The sequence below is a fragment of the Giraffa tippelskirchi genome, chromosome 12 (genome assembly GCF_054371585.1).
Source record: "Giraffa tippelskirchi isolate mGirTip1 chromosome 12, T2T-mGirTip1v1.2.pri, whole genome shotgun sequence".
Taxonomy (NCBI): domain Eukaryota; kingdom Metazoa; phylum Chordata; class Mammalia; order Artiodactyla; family Giraffidae; genus Giraffa; species Giraffa tippelskirchi.
The window spans coordinates 11164248-11188669 of NC_137286.1; the positions used below are offsets into that span (position 1 = coordinate 11164248).

Below are 24422 nucleotides of genomic sequence, written 5' to 3' on the forward strand. Positions count from 1 at the left end.
CTCTGTCACTACTGGCTGTGTGACCTCAGGCAAGTGACTTGACTTTTCTGAGCCCTAGCAGCCTTATCCCTAAAATGGCAATAACAAAACTTGCCTAGGCTCACCTTGCACCCTTTATTACGAAAAGCAAATCAGATGAGGTAGGTGCTGAATCCCCCTGCAACATCCTGTCACCGGAACGACTTCCCCCCACTTCCTCCCTGCATACCCTGACTGCTCATCTCATGACAGCCTCCGTTTCCTGGACAAGCTTTTGTGTCACTGTAGGAAGACATTATCTGGCCTCCTGAGAGTGTCCCCAATGACATTGTGTGACCTCCTTGGGGACAGGGAATAGATATTACTCACTTTTGTATCCTCAGTGCCTGGCAAAGAGCCTGGCTCACTATAGATGACCAGTGAATGTTTTTATGCAAATCGGTGTACTTTGAATCCAATAAAATTCTCTAGAAATACAATTTATTGTTATCTGCTTGTGATCAAAATGGCAAATGTGGACACAAAGGTCAACTGGTGCTTTGGGATCCTAGAAATGAAAGCCAGCTCAGCATTTCAGAGAAAATATAATATTCCCTCTTAAAGTCATTTTCCAGTTTGTTTCTCTTCTACCACAGGGTGAAGGGCTGAACCCTGAACCCCGATCCCAAGGTAAAGGGTTTGGCTTGAATATGTATGATGATCATTTGCCAAACTGTGGCCCACTGGGGATTCCCTGAATGGCAGATGAACTTCCTATCCAATAGAGAAACCGGATTCACGCACTGATGAACCAGTCCAAATGGGTCTAGAAAGTTAGGTCTTCCAGTTTTTAAACTTCTGCATTTTATTTAAAGTTACATTTCTAAGAAGATGAAAGCATGAGGCAGGAACTTGCTTGGGCTGATGTATGCACAGCTGCAAACAATTTAAATAAGCAACTTTTACTGTACAATTATGATGTTCCAGCTGCATTCTTGACACTTGGATGTGAATCAGGCCTCGTCCCTGCTTTCCCTAAGCTTGCAGTCTAACGAGGGCAAAGGCCCAGAGGTACATAATAATCCAATAGGATGGATGCAGCAAAGGGGCTTGCTTCAGTGTCAGAGGGACACAGAAAGAGTTGATTTATTTCTTAGTCTAGGAGGTAGGCTTTGCAGGATGAATAAGAGTTCATCAAACAGGCTAGAGGAAGTGAACCTCTTTGAGCCTCAGCTTCCTCATCTGCATAAGGGAACCAATTATATCTCCTTCACAAAGTGGTCTAGAGGATGAAATGAAATATTTTGTGCCATGTGCCTATCATAAGACTCAGTATACAGCAAGCTCTCAATGAATATTAGCCTTAGCTAGGAAGACAGAAGTTGCTGCAGTTGGAAATCACATTCTCCTCTACATGTGAGTCCTCTCTGGCCAGCCCAGAAAGGATGAGCTGGCCAGTAGATGAGAGGGAAACAGACCCCTCCTGGTGGCCTGGGCATGGAGGTAGTGATCTCACGTGAGCTCTTCCTCTCTCTAACAATGAGGACAGAGGGCTGGTTCTCCAGAAATCTGAGGTCTCGGCCTATAACCACACACCACCAAGATTGCCATAGCGGGTATCACCCTTTCAAAGGTTTTTGTTTGCTTGTTTTGTTATATTCACTGAAATTCATCAAGCACATACTGTGTGCTTCCCTGGGGGCTCAAACAGTAAAGAATCTGCCTGCAGTGCAGGAGACTCAGGCTCAATCCCTGAGTCAGGAAGATCCTCTGGAGAAGGGAATGTCTACCCACACCAGTATTCTTGCCTCGAGAATCCCATGGACAGAGGAGACTGGCGGGCTACAGTCCATGGTGTTACAAAGAGTCGGACATGATTAAGTGACTAAAACTTGACTGTGTGCCAGATCCTGTACTTATGACACCTGTGCTGGGCACAGGGTTTGTGTGAGGACCAGATGAGAGAGCAGGTTATCAGATGCTGCTTGGTAGGGTGGCAGGCACAAGGAAGAGTCTCGCTGTCAGCTCTCTCTGCTATTAAGATGCCTGCTTGCCACCTGCGTTCACCCAGGTCCAGACCAAATTAACACTCTTCCTGGGACTGGCCTGGGCATCTCGTTAACTCCGACAGGACTCGCTGAGAAGTTAGGGGACCTTGTCATCACCACCCGGCTCCCCACTCTCACTGAGCCTGACCCATGTCTGAAGTCAGGATCAGGATGGGCTGGATTCCAGGACAGGGACCTGGCGATGGTGGCGCACCCCCAACCCCGACCTGCCTGCCCACACAGAGGATGGGGGACCCTTCCTGAGCCCCTTCCAGGTCATGACCTGCGCCCACATCCTGCCAGGTCCCTCTCACCTCAGATGACTCAGCCCTGGTGGTTTTCTCTTCTGGGAATTTGCCTGCTCCAGATCTGAGGGGAAGTGGGGCTGGCAGGCTTGATCAGAAAGAACACGGAACCCAGTCGGGGGCCCAGCACACTTTCCAGCTCTGAGCACTCACCCTGTCTGCCCTTCCAGCCCAGTTAACGCCTGATTTCAGAGCCCCCAGAGCGAGTCCTCCGGCCTCTCTCCCAGCCCCTCCCCTGTAGCCCAGCAGCGGTGGATGTCCTGGCCCCCAACACTGTAGGCCTCTGAACGTCTTGAGGATCACATCAATGATCTGCACCACCCCGGGCCCTAGCGCAGGGCGTGGGACCAGCAGGAGCTGGGAAGGTCTCCTTAAAACAAACCTGGTCTGTCTGTTTCCTCCTCCGCCTGTGGGAGCAATCCGCCCTCTGCCTCCATCCAGGGAGCCGGGAGGATGGAAAGGAGGTGCTGCCCTGAGACTTCATGAGGGCAAGTCACCATCACCACCTCGCTGCCCCCCCACCAGCCCTACTGTCCCTTTCTTGCTGTTACTTTTACACCATCAGCGAAATGTCCTCATTTCAGGGTGGGAGTGCGCTGCTATCAATGCTTTTTACCTGGCTAAAAATAGTCTAACAGCAAAAAGCGATGAGGCCACACATGGACCCATGGTGAGAGTGACTGGGTCCCCAGGACCATGTAGATGTAGAAGCCCAGGGCTTTGTCATGACGCCCAGGCTGGGGACGGCCGCTGTGCCCAGAAGTCTCCCCTTTTCAGGGCCAGGAATAAAGACTATGCCTGCCAATACAGGAGACTCGAGCTTGATCCCTGGTTTGGGAAGATCCCCTGGAGGAGGAAATGGCAACCCACTCCAGTGTTCTTGCCTGGAGAATCCCCATGGACAGAGGAGCTTGGAGGGCTACAGTCCACAGGGTTGCATAGAGTTGGACACAACTGAGCGACTGAGCACATATACACACAGCAAGTGCAGATAATGACACTGAACCAGCAGCTCTTGGGGCTGGGGGAGAGGACCCTGGCAGGGCCAGGCTCTGAGCCCCCTCCCCAGGATGTGGCCTTAGATGTGTATGACCTCCTGAGTTTCCACGTGAGTTCACTGCAGTGAAAGTTCCACCACCATCACAGCAGCGAGGGGACCCCTGGTCTGATTCTGCCTCCTCATTTTGCAAAAGAGGAAACTGAGGCACAGAGGGTGGGGGCTTGTTCCCAGTTGCAGGGCCTGTCAGTGTGGTGGACTGAGAGCCAGAGAGGGGATGAAGGGGTGGGAGAGACCAAGCCTCTGGGCAATAGAGCCCATCCTCAGAGCTCTGCAGACAGGCAGGCAGAGACTTTGCAGCTGCATGTGGCCCTGGGGCAGTTTCTTGCTTCTCAGAGCCTCACCCTACACGTCTAGACAAGGCGGTGGCATTGGCACCCACTCTAGTGTTCGTGGCATCACACTCGGCCTCGTGGTGCTCAGGAGCAGGTGGAGGAGAAGGAAGGTGGGAAGTGATGACCGTGGTGCAGTGATGAACCACGTGGGACAGGTGCTTGCATCCTGCCCTTCTCTCTGCTCCTCACACTTCCCCGTGTCCCCACCTGGCTGAGGGTGTCCACAAAATCTGCAGGGCCTCGGGGTCACAGTTCCAGCACCTCCGTGGCCCACAGGAGGCTGGTCACCTATAGCAGCATCCTCCCCAATCCTTCAGGGCACCACAAGAGGGGCGCAGGAGACCAGACCGGGTCCTCTGGGGTGTCCATGGCACCAGGGCCCCCAACCTGCTGGAAGAGGGGCCAGCAAGCCCTGTTCCCACGCCAACTCCAACCAATTCAGATATGTACAGTGGCCACCACCCCTCCTTTTGACCCTCCTGTCCCTACAACAGCCCGGGGAGGGGTGGTGGTGGGAAAACTGAGCCCAGAGAGACGAAATAATGATATGATCAACGGTGGAAATGTGTCGAGCCCTGTGCCCGGCCCTCTGATAAGCCCTTTATACTGTTAACACACTCAGGCCTCACCAGACTAAATCCCAGAGAAGGGGCACCTGTTCAAGGTCACACAGCCAGGAAGTGCCAGAGCTGGATTTGAACCCATGTCAGTCTGACTCCAAGCCCTGGCTCTGCTGACCCTCGTGCTTCCTTCTGCTGTACCCTCTGCACTGTTAGTTCTGACCCTGGGATGGCAGGACCCTCTAATGAGGAGCTGGTGAGCTGGGGGTGGCTCACTGATCTGGCTTGGCACCCCAGCTTTGCTCTCCTTGTCCCCCACCCCGGTGAATCTCTTGTCCATCTCTTGTTGGGACCCAGCCCAGTCCGCCCCGAGACTGAGCGCTTTTCATCCTGGAACCTGCCACTGACTACTTCTCACATCCTCTGGGGGAAGAATGTCACCTTGCTTCATATCTGCCTCCCGCGTGGTTGGCTGGGGAGGGGGACCTGGGGCGTGGGGTGAGGTTAACCTCATTGTTGTCTTATATGGTCATTTAAATCTCCCAGGGCTTCCTCCAAGGGCCAAAAATAATCTGGAGACACAGCAGCTGCGTCCAGACACAGGGAGGACCCGGCCATCTGCTTTGGTTCAGAGCCCTGTGTCTGTCTGTCAGTCTCCCCCTCACTCTCCCTCCATCCCCATTCCTGCCTCCGGCCATGACCCGCTTCTCATACACGGAGTACTTTTCCCTCTTTCACTCCTGCCCTGCACCCTCCAGGTCTGCTGTGTCTCCTGAGAGCGCCCCGACCTCAGCCCCCAAGGGCCTGTTCCAGGAGGTTATGCAGAAATACAACCGCAGCAAGTCCTCCCAGCTGGCGTAAGTGCCCCCTGCCGTGGCCCCCAGACCATCCAAGCTCACTCTCCTCCAGACTGGGGTTGGGGGTGGAAGGCAGACCCACGGGCCCCAGGAAGGGACACCCCCCACACACACACACACCCCTTCCAGGTATGTCCCTCTGAGACTCAGTGGCTCCGGCCAAGTTGGGCTTGGTGGTCACAGACTCTATCCTCAAGGACCTGCCAGCCAGGCTGAGCTTGTGATTAACCCCTTGGTGCGCCGCCCCCTCAAGTGGGCCCTGTGTACTGGAGTCACCCCACAGGGCTCTGAACCTGGGGACCCAGTGAGAGGGAGATTGGGGAGACGGCCCCAGGACCCCAGAGGCTCAGAGCTGAGCCTGATGAATCAGCTGCTCGTCTGTCTCACTTTCCCCCTGCCATCAGCGTGGGTCTGTCTGAGCACATCCACACAGCCCATACCCACAAGTTCGGTTTTGCTTTGTTGCTTTGATTTATTAAGCGCCAGGTGCTAAAACAGAGAAATAATCCAAGCCCCAGGAGGAGCTCTGTTTGCCTAGTCCTAGGATGCTGGGCTAGGTGTGTCCTTGAAAATAGCTCTGTACTAGTTCTGTCTCTGCTCCCCCATATCGACCCTAGAAGCAGCTAAAAGCCAAAAAGGGGTCCCATCGCTGGAGCCCCTGTATCCTTGATCAGTTACATTGTGCAGAGGAGGCGACTGGCCAGTGTTTTATTTCTTCTTCTCAGCCCTTTGCAAGCCCTGCCATCCTCCCTCTTCCTTGGTGATGCAGGTAGGGTTTTGATCGTCTGGAAGAGCGAGACCCAGCTTCTGGTCTCAGCGTTGCTGCCACTTCCTGTGCAACTGTCCATGAGTCGCTGTCCCTCTCTGAGTCTCCGTCCTGTGTTAGAGAGGACAGAGTGGCCTCCAGGGTCCTGTGTGGCTCCTTAGTCTCTGATGACCTGACACTCCAGCAGCTCCCCCCAACCTCGAGGCGGGCACTCTGGCTGAGCTCACAGACAAGCCAGCGGGGTGTGCTCCTGAGCGCTCCAGGGTCCTTGCACCACAGTTGGACGAGCCCCAAGCTGGGCGGCAGGTCCTGAGAGTATTCTCATGACACCGCACACCACCAAGGCCACCAGAACAGCCAGCCCTCATCCCTTCCACTTCAACCGGGTCCCACAGGAGACCTTCTGGGGGAGATTGGACACCTACCCCACCGGGGCCTTTCCTGACACCAACAGGGGCTGCTCTGGCCGCTCGTAAGAGGAGCTCATCAAGGTGGCAGTGATGGCGTTGATGGGGACTCCAGGGCTTATCTGGTCAGTTACCCATCGTCCTTGCTGGGTCTGTAACTTAACCGGCATCTGTGCTCTGAAGCTATTAATAACCAGCGAGGCTGAGAGCCGGGAGGAAGTGCTGCTCTTGCTGGAGGAAGCAGCTGGGAGGGTGAAGAGGCTGGCCCTGCAGAAGCTCCAGGCCTATCTGGGCCCCTGACAGGGATGAGGGTCCTGGGACAAGGCTGGCCTCTGGTCTCACCTCCTCCATCTGGGAGATGGGAACATTTATGCAGCATGTTTCCCAAGGGTGAAACCATAGCAGCTGTGGTCCTAACTGACTCTCCAAGGATGGAGGAAGTCAGCTCAGAGAATGAATGAATGAATGAACAAATGAAGTGGCTTGGATGAGTCAAGCTAAGAAGTTATCTTTCACCTTAGCCCTGTAATCTTTTTGACGTTCACGAGTTTTAAATTGTCAAGGCTTCAGATGTATTAATCCTTCAGGTATTTAAATCTTTTGGCAGCTAAAAGTTCTAGGGGTGAGGAGAAGGATCTGGAGTAAGGAAAAGGGCTGGGAAGACCCCAGAGAGATGCTCACTGTGAACAGTCCCACTCTGAGGGTTCTATGCCTTCGTCTCGGTGCAAATAGGCCCTAAGGTGGAGGCGTTTGGTAAACTCTGGAGCGCTACGTGCAGGGAAGGTGTTTAATTATCACTAAAACTCCCGTGAGGCTGGTTATCCATCACTTTGGAGGCCAGCGCTGGACACCTGAATCCTCTGGTACAATGGTCTTGGTGCAGCAGACGCAGGCACTGAAAGCTACAGGGACAGAGGGGTGCCCTAATTCTCTTTTGGCCACCAAGGAGCTCCATGGAAAAGGGACCCTTGGTTTCCATCTGCGGAAGTGAATGAGCTTGCCATGTTTCTAGCAGAGTTTCCCCCTCTGGTACCCAACTCAGGGTCAAAGACGTGGAAATGCTCCAAGTTCAGGGGGGCTCACAAGGGTATGGAACACAGGCAAGGCCTGATTCAGAACCCCTATATTTATTTTCATAGGTTGATATGCCTCCAAATAGGGATTCCCCAATAGCCAGTTGATAAAGAATCCACCTGCAATGCAGGAGACCCCGGTTCTATTCCTGGGTTGGGAAGATCCCCTGGAGAAGGGATAAGCTACCCACTCCAGTATTCTTGGGCTTCCCTTGTGGCTCAACCGGTAAAGAATCTGCCTGCAATGAGGGCGACCTGGGTTCAATCCCTAGGTTGGAAAGATCCCCTGGAGAAGGGAAAGGCTACCCACGCCAGTATTCTGGCCTGGAGAATTCCATGGACTATGTGATCCATGAAGTCGCAAAGAGTCAGATACGACTGAGCGATTTTCACTTTCACGCCTCCAGATGCTCAAAGGAGATCGTTGCAAAGTTGTTTTGAATGAGATGCAAATAAAATTCCCAAAGAAACAAGCAAGAATCTAACAGGGAAGAAACTGTCTTTTGGGAAATAGAAGAGATGAAGGAGTGAAAGAATTAGGGTCTTGTTTTGTTGGGTTGGTTTTTTGTTTGTTTGCTTGGTGGCAAGGTATGTGAGATTTTAGTTTCCTGAACAAGGATTGAACCTGTGTCCCTTGCAGTGGAAGGGCGGAGCACTAACCACTGGACCCTAGAGAATTCCCTGTTATGGTTCTTAAATTCTGAATTCTTCCTCCTCCCTCCCTTCCTTCCTTCTATATTCTTTCTCGCTCTTTCTTTCAAGCAGCAAATATTTATTAAGCACCTGTTAAGGACCAGCCGCTGAGCTGGGCCCTGGGAATCAAATCATGAGGGATAAAAGAAAGACATAGGCCCTATGGTCTTGAAGCTCATAGTCCAGTGAAGGAGACAGGCAGACGGTGGGCGAATGATCAAAGACATGTAAAGGCCAGTGATGAGTCGATGGCTTATGACCGGAGGCAGGGAGAGGCTGATGCAGGCGGGCAGGCCAAGGAAGCCGTGATGGGGCTGAGAGCTGGAGGGGCCAAGGTCAGGCCTGAGGTCGGGGCAGGCTTCCCAGGGCTCGCCCGTGGGGGTTAGGAAGGATTATTCTCATCATCCTCATCGAGAGGAGACGGCTGCAGGGGCTGAGCACCTGTCCCAGAGCAGCGGGGACAAGCAGGGCTGTGTGATCCCACGGCCAACCCCGCTTCTGGCCCTGCCTCTGTCCGCCCCGGTCCTGAGGAATGACCCGCCCCTTGCTCTTACAGGCCCGTGGACCCTGTGCTAAAAGCCATCAAGGAAGGCGATGAAGAGGCCTTGACAGCTATGATCAAGGCAGGCAAGAACCTCTCAGAACCCAGCAAGGAGGGCTGGCTGCCGCTGCACGAGGCGGCCTACTACGGCCAGCTGAACTGCCTGAAGGCCCTGCACCGAGGTGAGGCGGCGGGTCGGGCTGCAGCCACAGGTGGGACTGGGACCCATGGGTGGTGGCACTTTCCTTCTGGAGCTTTGCCCCACAACAACTGCGGCGACGGGGGGCAAGGCCAAGGTACCATCCCCCCTTGCAGAGTTAAAGTCAGCAAGTTGGAAGTGAGGAAGTGACGTGTCCCCCGCGTCCCCAACTCTGCCCTCCCCCACCCCCCATCCTGCCACCTCTCCAGCCCTCCGGGACAGGAGAGTCTAATTCTTAGAAGAGGATTGAGGGAGGGCTGACTTCTGGGAGTGCCAGCTTGTCCCAGAATGTTCCAGGAGTTGATCTGGTGTGGAAAATACTGCAGCTGTGCCTGTGCCCTGCCAAGGCCGTCTCCAACAGCTGTGAGATCCTGGGCAACTCATGCCTCCTCTCTGGAGCCTTGACTTTCCCCCAGGCTAGGTGTGGGTGGGCAACACCTGCAGGCAGGACCTACCTCTGCCCTCGGGGATCCAGAAAGGGACCCCAGGCAGCCCACCACACTCCAGGGCAGAAAGAGCGGCAGTGGCTAGTGGGAGTGTAAGGGAAGGCTGGGTTCATTCGGAGAAGGAGGGGATTCAATCAGGGAAGGCTTCCCAGAGGAGGGGGCATCTGAGCTGAATAATATGACTGGGAAGCTGAATCAGCCCTGTTGAAAGTGGCTGAATCCAGGACCAAGAGGAAGAAGGAAGTCTGGTTGGTAAATTCAGGTGGAGGCCACACGTGTCTGTCCTCAGAATGGCAGGAAATCGGGACCAACTCTGTGTTGGAGGGAGAGATGGGTATCTTCCTCCTTCATGAATTTCCTGGTCTGTCCTCCACAGCGTACCCAGCAGTCATCGACCAGCGCACCCTGCAGGAGGAAACGGCCCTTTACCTGGCGACCTGCAGGGGAAACGTGGACTGCCTCCAATTCCTGCTCCAGGCTGGTGCCGAGCCTGACATCTCCAACAAGTCCCGAGAGACACCACTCTACAAAGGTGAGCCCAGGGGCGTGGGCATCCCCCAGGAAAGGTCCAGAGACTGAGTGGGCTATCAGGAGGATTTGCTTGCAAAGTGTACACCCCCCGCCCCCACCGGGGTCTACTGCAATGGTGCAGCCTCATTCAGGTGTATAACTTACATAACTGAACCATTCATTCGTGCATGTATTCAGGTAATATTTCCCAAGTTCTCCCATGGGCCTGGCACACTGAGGATTCAGAGATAAAAAGATAAGGTCTGTGCCCGCGTGGTCGTGCCCGCGTGGTCGTCCAGTCCGGTAGACATTGATTCACAGACGATATACATTGATTCTCAGTCAGCTATGGGCACTGAACAGCTTGACACGAGGGAGCATGGGGGAGGGACCAGGATGTGGGAGAGGGCACCCCCACAGGAGGGGGTCCCAGAGCTGAGCCTGGACAGGAGGGATTCACCGGCTGGATGAGCAAGGGGAACAGCAGAGGCAAAAGGGAAGAGACATGAGAGGGAATTTGTTGCTCCAGGATTTTTGAGAAAATGAAAACCTCCAACTTACTCAATATGTCATCCAAGGACAGTCACTGGCTGCCCTAGCAGTGCCCAGAGTCAAAATCCGAATAATCATAATAGCTGGCAACTATCAAGTGTTTACTATACACCAGGCGCTATTCTTTTTTCTAATCCTCACATCCATCCACATATGAAGCAAGCACCGCTAGCTTCCCCAGTTTACAGATGAGGCCTTAAGGCACAGAGAGCAGACAGGAGACACCCAGTAAGGGCAGACCTGGGATCTAACTCGGAGGGCTGGATGCCAGCATCATGCTCTGAACTACTCCACTCTCCAGTGTCTAGTTCATGCCTACACATGTAAACTATCAGCTTCGGGTCTTGCAAAAAGGACAGGACCTCTACACTTTGAAAAACTGCAGAGATTCCCAATTCTCCAGCATGGAATATCCCACTGGCAGCAGGAACCGGGTCCACTGCAGACCTGTGGTGGAAGCATCTCCCCTAGAATTCATGTCCCCTGGGCACCAGAGTCATCACCCAAAGCCCCAGCTGTCCCAGAGAGAGCTCCCAGGACACTGGGTGACTCACAGCTGAAGCCTGAGCCCTGATCCTGCATGAGCTCCACCCTAGAGCCATCGTACCTTGCCCCACTCCACTCTCCCACAGCATCCTCTCCGGAAGGTTTCGTTATTTGTGCTTTACAGGTGAAAGAGCCCAAGGCTTAGAGAAGCGATGAGCTTTGCTTGGGGTCCTGTTTGAAACACTACACAGGCAGCCCCTCTTCCTTCTTGTGTATGCACGCTCAGTCTCTCAATCGTGTCTGATTCTTACCGACCCCGTGGACTGTAACCCACCAGGCTTCTCTGCCCATGGGAATTCCCAGGCAAGAATACTGGAGTGGGTTACCATTCCCTACTTCAGGGAATCTTCCCAACCCAGGGATCGAACCTGTGTCTCCTGCATTTGCGGGCAGATTCTTTACCACTGAACCACCTGGGGAGCCCCTCTTCCTTCTCCCCACCTCCCTAACTGAGGAAGTTTCCAGGGGTGGTTAATTTGGACAAGTTCTCGGTCTCCCTTGGAACAGCTTTGCCAGCACTAAGGCTACATTTAGAGTCCAGAGCTAGATAAGGCTTAAAAGGGAAGTTTGAGCAGGTTGAGAAAGACTTGATGAGCTGCACTGGGAAGACAAATTTTAACTGAGTAGCCTTTGAGGAAGTGTTTTGAGCAGGAATATGACACTGCCCTCCTCTTCTTCTGGCCTCATGGAGGACTGAAGCAGGTAACACTGGAAAGGGAGATGAGTTAGGAGCATTCTGGAACCTTCCAGGGGACAGAGACTCCAGACCTGACTACCTGGATTTGAATCCCAGTTCTGTCACTTACTGTGTGACCCTGGGCAAGTCACTTAACTTCTCTGTGCCTCACTGTCCTCAAAAGGGATAACACAACATCCTTTAAGGGTAGTTGGGAGAACTAAATTAATTATGTGAAATGCTTAGAATAGAGTGAAGGTGCATAAACAGTGCTAGACACACATCAGGATATTGTTGCTGATTACTATTACTATAGTTGTATATCCCAGGTTTAGTGAAGGGACTGGAATTTAGTGCAGACTCAGCAGATATTTGTTGCATGAATTCACTTCTGGCTGATGAATGAATGGTAGGGTGGACAAACGAATGAATGAAGGCACAGCTGCCCAGGTCCTGCCAGGGGCCCCGCTGACCGCCTTGCTTCTTGCTGGGCACAGCCTGTGAGCGCAAGAATGTGGAGGCAGTGAGGATTCTGGTGCAGTACAAGGCGGACACCAATCACCGCTGTAACCGAGGCTGGACGGCTCTGCACGAGTCTGTTGCTCGCAATGACCTGGAGGTCATGGAGATCCTGGTGAGCGGAGGCGCCAAGGTGGAAGCCAAGAATGCCTATGGCATCACCCCCTTGTTCGTGGCCGCCCAGAGTGGGCAGCTGGAGGCGCTGAGATTCCTGGCCAAACACGGTGAGTACTAAGGGTCCCTGGGTCATGGAGTTCCCAAGGGGCACAGCTGGGAAGGACCTCAGATTAAGTCTAAGGGAAAGCAAGTTTAGGTGTCATCTATGGACATACTCTGATTGAGTGACAGCATCTTCTGGGAGTGCTGTGTTAAGAAGGATTCTGAGGTTGTGCCTAGGCTCAGCTGGAAACAAGTTGAGATCCACCAGCAATGCCTGCAATTAGGCACACACTTGGAGAGGCACGGTACACGTGCCCCGTGTTAGCCTTCTCTCACCTAGTCCAACATCCTCATTTTACAAATGAGGAATCTGAGGTGCAGAAAGAGGAAGTGACTTATCTATCTATAGTCACACAGCAAATTACTTATAGACTAGCCAGAATCTTAGCCTCCCAACACCCCAACAACTTCTCTTTCCATCACATCACCTTCAGGGCCGAAGGAACTTCAGACAACATTTAGGTCACCTCCTCACTTTATATGGAGAAGGAAATGACAACCTACTCCAGTATTCTTGTTTGAAAATCCCATGGACAGAGGAACCTGGCAGGTTATAGTCCATGGGGTCGCAAAGAGTCGGACACAACTTCGGGACTAAAGAACAACAATTCGCTTTATAGGTGATGAAACCAAGGGCCAGGATGGGAAAGCGATTTGTCCAAGGTCACACAACAAATTAGTGGCAGAGCTGGGATTTAGACCCTGATCTTTGTACTCTTTGCCTCTTAAAAATCTTTGTTCACTTAATGGGATAAAATAAAACAATATTGCCCGGATTATTACGTCCCAGTAACAGAAGACTCTGAGACAATGGCAGATGTTCTTTTGGATAAAAAGTTCATAATATTCTGACTTTCCCCAAGAACTCTTTTGATTTCTCTTCTCACTCCCATGGGAAATGACCTTTCCACTAGACAAACAGACACCAGGAGCAAGCCAGACCTGGGGGCTGAGCTGGAATAATCTTTCGAGGACCTGCTGTGTGGCAGACACTGCACTAGGCATGAACACAGAATAGGCCTGTGGGGTTTTCTCTGCAGCCTAGGAGGTAGGGAGTGGAGGAGACTGAGGCTCAGAGAGATTAAATGATTGGAGACAATCAGAGCCTGGATTCTGACTGCCATCATCTGACCCCAAACTGCATGCTCTTTGCACTCCACCACCCTGCCCCAGGGCTCGAGAATTTCCATCCTGGGGCTTGGCCTGAATAAGCATCCATTTACTCAGCACGTGCCCAAGCTGTTGGGAAAACAGACCCAGGGCACATCCTTGCCTCTGGGGACAAATCTGGACTGACCAGCCAGAGGCCAAAGAGCACAGGCAGGGTCCTGGGAGCCAGGCAAGGAGGCTGGACAAAGGGCCAGGCGCTCAGCGGGTGAGAGGAACAGGCTAGCACTGAACATCTGCCCAGCTCTCCTGCTGACGCCTTGAGTCAGAGTCTGTTCCCGTTGTGGGCTGAGTCCATTTGCAAATCCAAATATTTTTCTTGTGTGAGCAGGCGGCTTTGCTGGTGGGAGTCCAGGCTTTCAGGGAGCAAGTCTTCCAGAGCTCAGGGGTGTTGGAGCCACTCGCCAACTCTCCCTCAGGTGGAGGCAGGAGCAGTGTTTGCATCCCAGCCCTTTAGTCCTGGGGAACTCATGTTTACTGAGCACCCTCTCTGTGCCAGGCTCCGGGCGGAGAGGTTGTCTTAGTCCACTCAGGTGGCTATCACAGAATAAAACAGACTGGATGGCTTATAGACAACAGAAGTTTATTTCTCACAGTTTTGGAGGCTGCGAAGTCCAAGATCAAGGTGCTATTGGACGCAGCGTCCCATGAGAGCCTGTTTCTACCTCCTAGACATCCATCTTCTCGTGTGTCCTCACACGGTGGAAGGGGCAAGGGAGCTCTCTGTGGTCTCTTCTATTAGGGCACTAATCCCATTCATGAGGGCTCCACCCATATAACCTAATCACCTCCCAAAGGCTCTACCTCCCAACACCATCACACTGAGGATGAGGTTACATATGAATTTGGGGGGGACATACATGTTTTTGTCTATAGCAGATATTTAATTCTATTATCTTACTTAGATAACCTCACAATAACCCTGGTTGCTAGGTACTATTTTTCTCAGTCAACAGATGAGAAAACTGAGGTTCCTAAAGCCTGTTTGAGGCCATGGAGCTTGTAAAGCATGAAACAGAAACTTCAGCTGCTGTCTGTCATGAAAACCTGTGATATTTCCACTAGACCAGAAACCAGTCATCAAATATTAAAATTACCAGAGAGCTTGTGATAAGCTGACTGCCCAGAGGGGATCTGTGGTTTAACAGATACTTCTGATTTCAGCCCTTACTGATGTTTTACTGCTACTTCAGTTTCACTTCCTATCAGAACAGGGACTGGGGGACAGACTGTACTTTTCTGTGCAGAGAAACCTCTGCCTTCTCTCTCCATCACCACCAGGAGATGGAGCAGATGTAGGAGACTGGCCTGAAGGGAGAGCATCGCCAGACTGATGCCTCCTCCTAGCAGCACAGTGTAGTGTTTCTTTCAGAGGAGACAAGAAGCCATGCCTGTTAATAAATTCCTCTCTTAATCCTTGAAATGGAAGGCATGCTGCATGCATGCTCAGTTACTTCACTCGTCTCCGACTCTTTGGGACACCATAGACTGTAGCCCACCAGGTTCCTCTGTCCATGGGAGCTCCAGGCAAGAATAATGGGTTGGGGTTCCATGCCCTCCTCCAGGAGATCTTCCCCACCCAGGGATTGAACCGGGGTCTCCCACATTGCAGGCGGATTCTTTACCATCTGAGCCACCAGGCAGAGAAGAGCAAATAAATCCTAATTAATAAAGTTATTGGGGGTTTTCTTTATGAAGAAGTTTTGTGCCTTCTTAGAACTGCAAGGACCTTCCTCAGGGCAGGATCTGGATCATTTTAGGTGGAATGAGTGTTAGGAGCATTGTCTCTGCCATCAGAACATCTTCCAGGTCTTCCGCCATCAGAGCCTCTGGGTTCACGTTTTTGCTCTTCCCTTATGAGCTGGGGGATCTGGGGCCAGTTGCAGACGTTCTCTGTACTTCAATGCAAGAGACGTAAGAGATGTGGGTTCGATCACTGGGTCAGGAATATCCCCTGGAGGAGGGCACGGCAAACCACTCCTGTATTCTTGCTTGGAGAATCCCATGGACAGAGGAGCCAAGCAGGCTATGGTCCATAGGGTCAGAAAGAGTTGGACATGACTGAAGCGACTTAGCACACACACACACATGCATGCTTCAGTGTTCTTGCCTGTAACCTGGAGATAAAGTTGTTACTGATGGCATGGGGTTAGCATATGTTGTGGACTCAAAGATACAGCACATGTACAGCTCCGTGTGTGTCTTAGTCGCTCAGTTGTGTCTGACTCTTTGCAACAATATGGACCATTGCCTGCCAGCCTCCTCTGTGCATGGAATTCTCCAGACAAGAATACTGGAGTGTGTTGCCATTCCCTTCTCCAGGGGATCTTCCCGACCCAGGGACCAAACCTGGGTCTCCTGAATTGCAGGCAAATTCTTTACCAAATGAACCACCAGGGAGGGCCCAGGATAGAGCAAGTGGTCTGTAAATCCCAGCATCACTACTATGGCAGTTCAGGCTGGTGGCTCGGGGGTCTCAGTGTAGCAGAAAGGAGCTGAGGGTCCTCTGGGTGATCCAATGTATCAAGGTGGTTACGGCAGCAGTGCCCAGCCCGAGGTAGGCATTACATCAAGGACAGTGACCAGCCTCCTGATCACTCACCAATCCACCTCTCCTTCTCCAGGCGCTGACATCAACACACAGGCCAGCGACAGCGCGTCCGCCCTCTACGAGGCCTGCAAGAACGGGCATGAGGAGGTGGTGGAGTTCCTGCTGTCACAGGGTGCGGACGCCAACAAGACCAACAAGGACGGCATGCTCCCGCTGCACATCGCCTCCAAGAAGGGTAACTACAGGTCAGCCCAGGCCCCGCCCCCAGGCCCCGCGGCTCCTCCCCTTCCCCACCCATTCCTCCAAATGCCCCGCCCACTGGGGTAGGGAGGACCAGGGCACGTTTTAGGTGGAAAAGTGGAACACCAACAAGCGGTTAGCAAGCTAGAGTGAACCCTTACAGCAACGGCAACAACAACAATAATAGCAAACTCCTATGTGGCACTTACCAGCACTTTACATTATAAACATATTTAATCCTTTTAACAACTCTTCTTTTCATAATCCCATTAACTGATCTACTGAGGTAGATATGATTCCCTTCATTTATTTTTTTCAAAATGAGAAAGCTGAGACACAGAGAGGTTGAGTGATTTGCCCAAGATCACTCAGCTTGTAAATGACAGGAGCTCACTTGTTCCGAACCTTATGTCTACCAGATTCCACACAGGGAGCCAGATAGGAATCCAGGCTATTTCCATTGGGGATGCAAAAATAATCTCTCAGGCAGTAAGCAAGGATGCAGGGAACATCTACAATAATACAAATAGTACCGTTGGTGCTAGCTAGTTTTTGCAGAGCGCTTACTATGTGTTAGGTACTTTGAAAGAGATGAAAGAAGCTAAAGCTCTCAGGAAGCAGTCTGGTGGGAGGGAAGATGCATGCCTGCACACACACACACAGAAACATGCTCATGAGAACGGAAAAGCACACAGGGCTGAGCTGCATGGTGGTCCTCGAGACTATAATGGGCTGGAAGCAGAGGTGTGCTAGACCTGGCTTGTGCAACTTCTGTGAGCTGATTGGTCACCCTGGTAGTCTGAAATCAGCCTTGGTGAGAATATTTATTTCATGGAAACTGGTGACTTTTTGAAATCAGAGCCCCCTCCTTCCCCCGAAGAGCAAGCTGTTAAACTTCCACCAGCACCACCACTAGCTGGAGGGCCAGGAGAGCCTTGTCCAGGGGGTGGAACTCCAGCTAACCATGAAGGATGCACGGGCCCAGTAATTTCCGCTTGACTAGTGTTTCCTAAACTGAGCATTCACAGACTTTCTTCCTGCTTTTAGATGTCTATACCCTCACTTCTTAGTATGGTCCCTTAAAGACATTTTTATTTTAAATGAATTTATTTTCAAAAGGAAACATTTATCACATGATTAAATTGTTCAAATTACCAATTTACGATTAATTAAAAAAAAAAAAGCCCTTCTCATCTATAATCCCACCTCCTGTACCCTAGATGACATCCTTCAGGAAATGCAACCCTGTTCCAAATAAGAAGAAGATTGTGCATGCTGGGGGGTGCAGGTGGTCTTCGCTCAGGGAGATGGGGGTGAGAATGACACCCTGGGAAATGGAATGGAGACACAGGAGACAGAGCTGACCCTCAGGGCTCCAGGCCCTGCTCTGCAGGTCCCCACACAAATGACCAGCCAAGGATGCCTCCCCGCCCCATACATGCACACAGAAGACCTCACCTTCTCTGGGCCACGTAGCAGGCTATGAGGAAGACAGATGGGTTTGAATTCCTGCTGAGGTCTTGGGGAAGTTGCTTAACCTTACTGAGCCTCAATTCCCTCCTCTGTAAAGTACGAAGTCATACTGCTTGGGGGGCCTGTTGTGGGGACTAGTGAAATGGATACACGTGTGTATAGAGTAGAAATAAAGCGCCCAGCAGAGTGCAGCACACAGTAGGTGCTCGCTGGGTCTGTGTTCTCTCTTACGTGGGAAGGGTACATTCCATCATTTTTCAGTGAAGCCAGTGGAAGGACAAAAGAAACTCAAGTCAGGCAGAGGTGATGGGCAAGAGAGCATCTTGCTCTTCAGTTCCAGAAAAATCCAGCAGCAGTCAACAAACATGGTTTATCTTAGTCTGACTCTAGAAAGATCCAGAGGGAAAGAAAGAGAAGGGTTGACCCTCGAAATCTCCTGGTCCACTGCCTCTCCAAACCTGCCTATACAGCACAGTCACTCTGGGCTGTTTTTTAAATGACACCTCCCAGACACAGGAAACCGAAATCTCCAGGAGAGAAAGAGCCCATGCCTTTCTTTATCTTTGAAAAGCTCCCAGCCAACCAGATACAGCCCAGTCAGACCTTTAGGGGGACCACTAATATAATCCAAGCCTGATTTTGCAGAGGAGGGACCAGAGGTCAGAGGTGGGAAGTGGCGTGTCAGTGGCAGAGCTGGGACTGTCACTTGGCATCCTTTAATCACCGGAGGCCTTCAGGTGGGCCCAGGTGCCAGCAGTCTGGCCCCAGCTGGTGGAAAGTTTGAAGGAGCACTGGGCATGCCTAAGGCTGGCCAGGGAGCAAGGCTGGGACTCTCTGGAACAACCTGTGTGAATGATGTATGCTCCTAGAAAGTCTCCTCCTTTAGACTCGTGCTGACCCCCAAAGCTATTTCTCTGGTTATTCACCCTCTGTTCTCAGACCCCAGGTTCCTCTGGACCCCAAGAGTGAGAGGGACCAGGCCGCAGTTTGAGGGCTGCCCTACAAAGGAGTAAAACCAACAGCTTCCCAACAGCTTCTGTCACCTGGCAGGGCCCCCGGCCAGGCAAGCCCCCAGTACTGCACTCACCCCCGGGGCATGTGGCATGTGGCCCTCTCTATGCTGGCCTTCCTTGGCTGCTCGGGGATCTTCTGTGACATTCTCTGGGCTTTCCACACTCAGCTGCCCGCCAGGACACCTTGCCCATCCATGGCACGGAAAGTGGCTCCAGCAGCTGGGGTCCGTGTTCTCCAGATGGTGAATTCAGCACATTTACTGCAGAGCATGACATTTAGGTGTGGCTGAGAAAGAAGCCCCCAAGACCCCAAAGTCTTAGGCACCTCCAAGATATATTTTTTTCTTAGTTTTCATTTCCACTTTAGCAAAGGCAACTTTTGAGATTAAAACTCAGCACCAAGTGAAAGAAAGTGAAGTCGCTCAGTTGTCTCCTGACTCTTTGGGACCCCGTGGGCTGTAGACTGCCAGGCTCCTCTGTCCATGGGATTTTCCAGGCGAGAAAACTGGAGTGGTTTGCCATTTCCTTCCCCAGGGGATCTTCCCGACCCAGGACTCGAACCCGGGTCTCCCACACAACAGGCAGACTCTTTACCATCTGAGCCACCAGGGAAGCTAGCACCAAAGATAGATTTATTAAGAACCTGTTGGCATTAGACAAGAGCAGATGGTCCAAAGTTCCTTTAAACTGAATTTAGAATAGCACTGCAAGCACTGGTTCTCAACCTTGGCTACACACGGGGACCCTGGCAAACTCTTAAAGCCCTGAGACTTGGGCCCCAGCCTCAGAGATCTCGTTGTAAGCAATCTGGGTTGGGGCTGGGGCTGCAGATGATTTTATGAGGCTTCCCAGGAGAAAATCAGTATCTTAGACTCAATTTTGTGGCTAACATATAACACTGACTTGCCTTTGGACCTTACTTCTGGCCCCCTCATTTTAAAGTATACTTTCTCTTTTACTGCTAATTAATATTACCTTTGCAAGCCCCTTAAAACTCTTTCCGGGAAAACTGCTTCCCCATTTCAGTTCCAGCTCCCAGGAGAAAAGTTGCAGACTTTCCCCCAGAGGGTTCCCTCATAGGCAGGAGTTTCACTGTGCCCTTGGGGATGCCCTCAGGCAAATTCTCCTCTGTGGAGTCTTTTCTGACTCCACACAGGCTCAGAGGAGAGGTAATCCCCCCAACATACACACACACCACACACACAGACACACACACACACACAGCTGGGTTGACACACCGCTGCCCAGTGTTACTGGGAGCAGAGCCATTTGTGGGCAGCTGGTTCCCTTGTGAAAGTCAAGTCCACGGTCAAATTTACACTGAATGCTGGCAAAAGTCACACCACTGTGACCTGGTGACCCAGGAGGCTGAGCTGGTGGGTGCGGCCTCCATGCTGGGGAAAGAAGAGATGGATGGGACACTGGGCCTCCCAGACACCAAAACTTCTACCAGGCAATGGGCACCTTTGCTCTCAACTTAAGTTGCATTTTGAGCTCCTGTGATCCCAGGACCTGCCTATGGGAGAGGTGGGAAGGTCTCAGCCTGTCTTCTTGGGCCCAGCCCTCACCCTCCTGCCTTCTTCCCACCAACTGGGCTGGGGGAGAAGAATGATGACATGCAGTGGGGCCACCAACACCTTCATTCTGCCTGGGCTTTGCCATCCACCTTCAGGCCAATCTCACTCTGCCCCCCTCCCCCATTCAGGTCTCAGTTTCACCCTCTGTAAAATGGGATGCTGGACACACTTATATCCAGGCCCCACGCAGCATGACACGTTGACTCTCAGCTTGGTCAAGTCCTCCAGAAGTGTACAACAATTAGATGATTTCACTGTTATTAAGATGACGCTTCTGAGACCTAGGCTGCGTCCAGTCGTTCCCACATTTCTGCCACTTTCCCTTGGTTTGGCAGGGGACCACTGGAGACCAGCTGTGACCTGCCAGATATCAGCCCATCTGGCCAGCAGCCCCGGGCAGTTCCCCTCACTGTTTTTCCCGTGGTTGGGCATGTTACGCCTGTTATGGAGCATTTGTCAGCAATGGCTGCGGTCCAGGGTGAGGCCCCAGCCCTGCCTTTGACCAGCACCTCTACAGTGGGAGGTCAGGCCTCCTGAGCCTGCACAAATAGAAATTAGGAGGCAATTAGCCCCCCTGGGTGTGCAAATTTCCTTTTGAGGTTTGAGAGGCAGATTTTAAGCAAACACAGAATCACTAACAATAATAATACTTTCCACTGAGATCCTAACAGGAGATCCTTGGCATCAGATTTCCAGGAAGCCAGAAGCCCGGGGAGCCCAAGTGCCAAGAGGCAGAGAGGCTTGGGAACAGGCTTGGTGCACCTGCTTGCCCTGCCGTGGTCACCTCCTTGAAGCCCACCCGAGGTCACCGGTCAGCAGGGGGTGGGGAAATTAGGGTCTGGAATCGTGTCAGTGGCAAGAGCTTGGCAGGTGGCAGGGGTTTAGGGGAAGAGAGCAAACACAAGAGGTCAGGAGGCCTGGGGTCAAGCCCCAGAATGGCTTTATGGCCTTTGATCAATCGCTTCATCTCTCTGGATCCCCTCTGTTCTAAAGAAGGCCACAGACCCACTCTGGCGGCTTCACAGGGCTGCAGTGAAGGTAAAATGGGTCAGGCAAGTTCATGCATCGTAAGGAATTCAAAACCCTGTGACACAGCAAGCGTCACCTGACTGCTACACAAGAAGTAGGGGAGTGGCTAAGAGTGTGGCTCTCACTCTGGGACAAGGGTCCCCAACCTCTGGGATCTACTGCCTGATGATCTGAGGTGGAGCTGATGCAATAACAATAGAAATAAAGTGCACAATAAATAGAATGCACTCTAATTGTCTTGAAACCATCCCCTCCACCCATCCCCAGTCGATGGAAAAATTGTGTTCCATGAAGCTAGTCCCTGGTGCCGAAAAAGCTGGGGACAGCTACTCTAGAGGGAATCAGACTACCTGGGTTCAAACCCTGCCTCCCTCACCTACTACTGGCTGTGTGTCCCAGGGCAAGTTACTTACCCTCTCTGGGTTTCTGTTTCCTTATCTGTGAGGTTAATACCAGTACACAGCTCATAGGGCTGTTGGGAGGATATATTATAATAGATTACTGTAGGTTAACTGCTGAGAACAGCACCTGATTCAACAGAAGAGACCACAGTCAGGACTGGCAGGAATCTCCAGCTTCAGCCACAGCTGATCAGCTCTCTCTGGGCCAGAGGCAGGGCAATGAGCCTGGGAGAGGCTAGAATCAGCCTTCAGGGGAAGAGGCATTGAGACTCACAGGACAGGAGAGGCGACCTCATGGTCACTGAGGGCTGACCAGGGCCTGGAGCAGGAGTGGTTGGGACAGACACATTTGTCCCCTCCTGTCCCCCAGGACCTGGTGGCTCCACCAAGTCCTCGGGGCAGCAAAACAGAGATACAGGATAGCTCAGCCCTGGAGTTAGAGGAGGGGACAAGTCCCGGTTTGTGTCTCCTAACATATGGCCTGGGCAAGTCCCCTAACATCACTGAGCATTGATTTTTCTCATCTGAAAAAATTGGGAATGACGAGACATACTTTATGGGTTGTTGTGGAGATTAAACCAAATAATGCTTGTAAAGCCTTTGGACAGCGTCCTGGCACATAGTGAGCCCTTGAATAGGGCGGTCCACGCCCCCCAATCCCCCACCGACCTAGGCAGGGCAGGATCTAGCACCACTTCATCATGTTTTCCCACTCTAGGTCTGGGGGCCTTCCAGTCAATTTCTCTAGAAAACTGAGCTGGGAGTGGGCAATACCCCTTAGCCTGAAAGAAGTCAGCAAGAGATTCTTGCAACTGCAGTCCGGTCTGGCTGAGGTTTTTAAAGGGCTCAGACTTTGGAGGCTTGTGGCTTAGCTGGTAAAGAATCCGCCTACAATGTGGGAGATCTGGGTTCGATCCCTGGGTTGGGAAGATCCCCCGGGGAAGGAAATGGCTGCACACTCCAGTATTCTGGCCTGGAGAATTCCATGGACTGTGTAGTCCATGAGGTCGCAGAGTCAGACACGACTGAGCGACTTTCTCTTCACACTAACTTTAGGGGTTCTGGGTTTGAAGCCCAGCTCCGCTCCTTACAGGCTTTGAGGTTTTGAGAACGTGGTGGAAGCTCTCTGAGCCTCAGTTTCCCTATCTGTAAAGTGGACCTACTCTCCCTCAAGTGGTTAATTGTTGAGACCGGCCGTCTCCACGGCGCCCCCTGCTGGGGGGCCCTGCCGCCCCGCGCAGTAGTTGCGAGCGGCCGAGCCTGGGCCCCCTCGGCGCCCCCTGCCGGCGGGTCCAGCGCCGTGACCCGCGCGTGCCCGCCCCGCCCGCAGGATCGTGCAGATGCTGCTGCCGGTGACCAGCCGCACGCGCGTGCGCCGTAGCGGCATCAGCCCGCTGCACCTGGCGGCCGAGCGCAACAACGACGAGGTGCTCGAGGCCCTGCTGGGGGCGCGCTTCGACGTGAACGCGCCGCTGGCGCCCGAGCGCGCGCGCCTCTACGAGGACCGGCGCAGCTCGGCGCTCTACTTCGCCGTGGTCAACAACAACGTGTACGCCACCGAGCTGCTGCTGCTCGCCGGCGCCGACCCCAACCGCGACGTCATCAACCCCCTGCTCGTGGCCATCCGCCACGGCTGCCTGCGCACCATGCAGCTGCTGCTGGACCACGGCGCCAACATCGACGCCTACATCGCCACGCACCCCACCGCCTTCCCCGCCACCATCATGTTCGCCATGAAGTGCTTGTCGCTGCTCAAGTTCCTCATGGACCTCGGCTGCAACGGGGAGCCCTGCTTCTCGTGCCTGTACGGCAACGGCCCGCACCCGCCCGCCCCGCCGCCCTCCAACAGGTTCAATGATGCGCCCGCCTCAGACAAGGCGCCCAGCGCGGTCCAGGTAGGGGGTGGGGCGCGCCGCGGGTACTGCGGCCAGGGCCAGCGGGCTCCCGAGGCTGGGGGGACTGGTGGTTCGCCAGCTCTGGAGGCAAGGCGGACCCCAGGCAGGGTGGACTGCACTTGGGAGGCAGCTGGAGACGGTGGTGAACAGGATTTGGAGGCAGTGTGGACTAACGGTTAGTGCACTTTGGAGGGCATGTGAGCTGGCGTTTAGCACCCTTTGGAGGCAGTGGAAACTCAGTGGTTAACATGCTTTAGAGGCGGCAGGACTTAGCGGTTCGCAGGAGCATTTCGGTTCCCTGTATTAGGGGAGGGAACAGTTGGGCAGGCGATTGGTGGGGAACTCTGCAAAACTGAAGTGTTAACCACCCCCAGCAAACCTACACCTGGAGTATGATGGTGATGGACCAGGATCCGGGATAGAGCAGGCCTGCTAGAAGGTCAGGTGAGCTGCAGAAAGTCAGTGACCCCAGAGGCAAGACCTGCCCGGGGTGATGACTTAATAAGTCAAAGTCCAATGAACAGGAAGTTAGAGGCGCTTCCCTAGTGGTCCAGTGGTTAAGAATCCACCTTACACTGCAAGGGACTCTGGTTCCATCCCCAGTCCCAGAAGGTCCCACATACCACCGAGCAGCTAAGCCTGTGAGTCGCAACTACGGAAGCCCGTGTGCCTACAGTCTGTGCAACAAGAGAAGCCAACACAGTGAGAAGCCTACAGACTGCAATGAAGAGTAGCCCCCTCTTGCTGCAACTAGAGAAAGCCTGCGTGCAGCGACAAAAACCCACCATACGCAAAAAAAATAAATCTTT

The 24422-nt window shown here is 52.8% G+C and overlaps 1 protein-coding gene across 1 annotated transcript in view; it reads left to right on the forward strand.

Moving 5' to 3' along the window:
• ASB2 (ankyrin repeat and SOCS box containing 2) overlaps positions 1–24422 on the forward strand; it is a 47344-nt gene that overhangs the window by 16607 nt on the left and 6315 nt on the right. The window contains exons 3-8 of the mRNA XM_081552218.1: positions 5022–5120; positions 8616–8782; positions 9622–9777; positions 12027–12272; positions 16059–16230; positions 23049–23613. Of these exons, the coding sequence (XP_081408344.1) occupies positions 5022–5120; positions 8616–8782; positions 9622–9777; positions 12027–12272; positions 16059–16230; positions 23049–23613 (1405 nt within the window). The remainder of the gene's footprint in view (positions 1–5021; positions 5121–8615; positions 8783–9621; positions 9778–12026; positions 12273–16058; positions 16231–23048; positions 23614–24422) is intronic.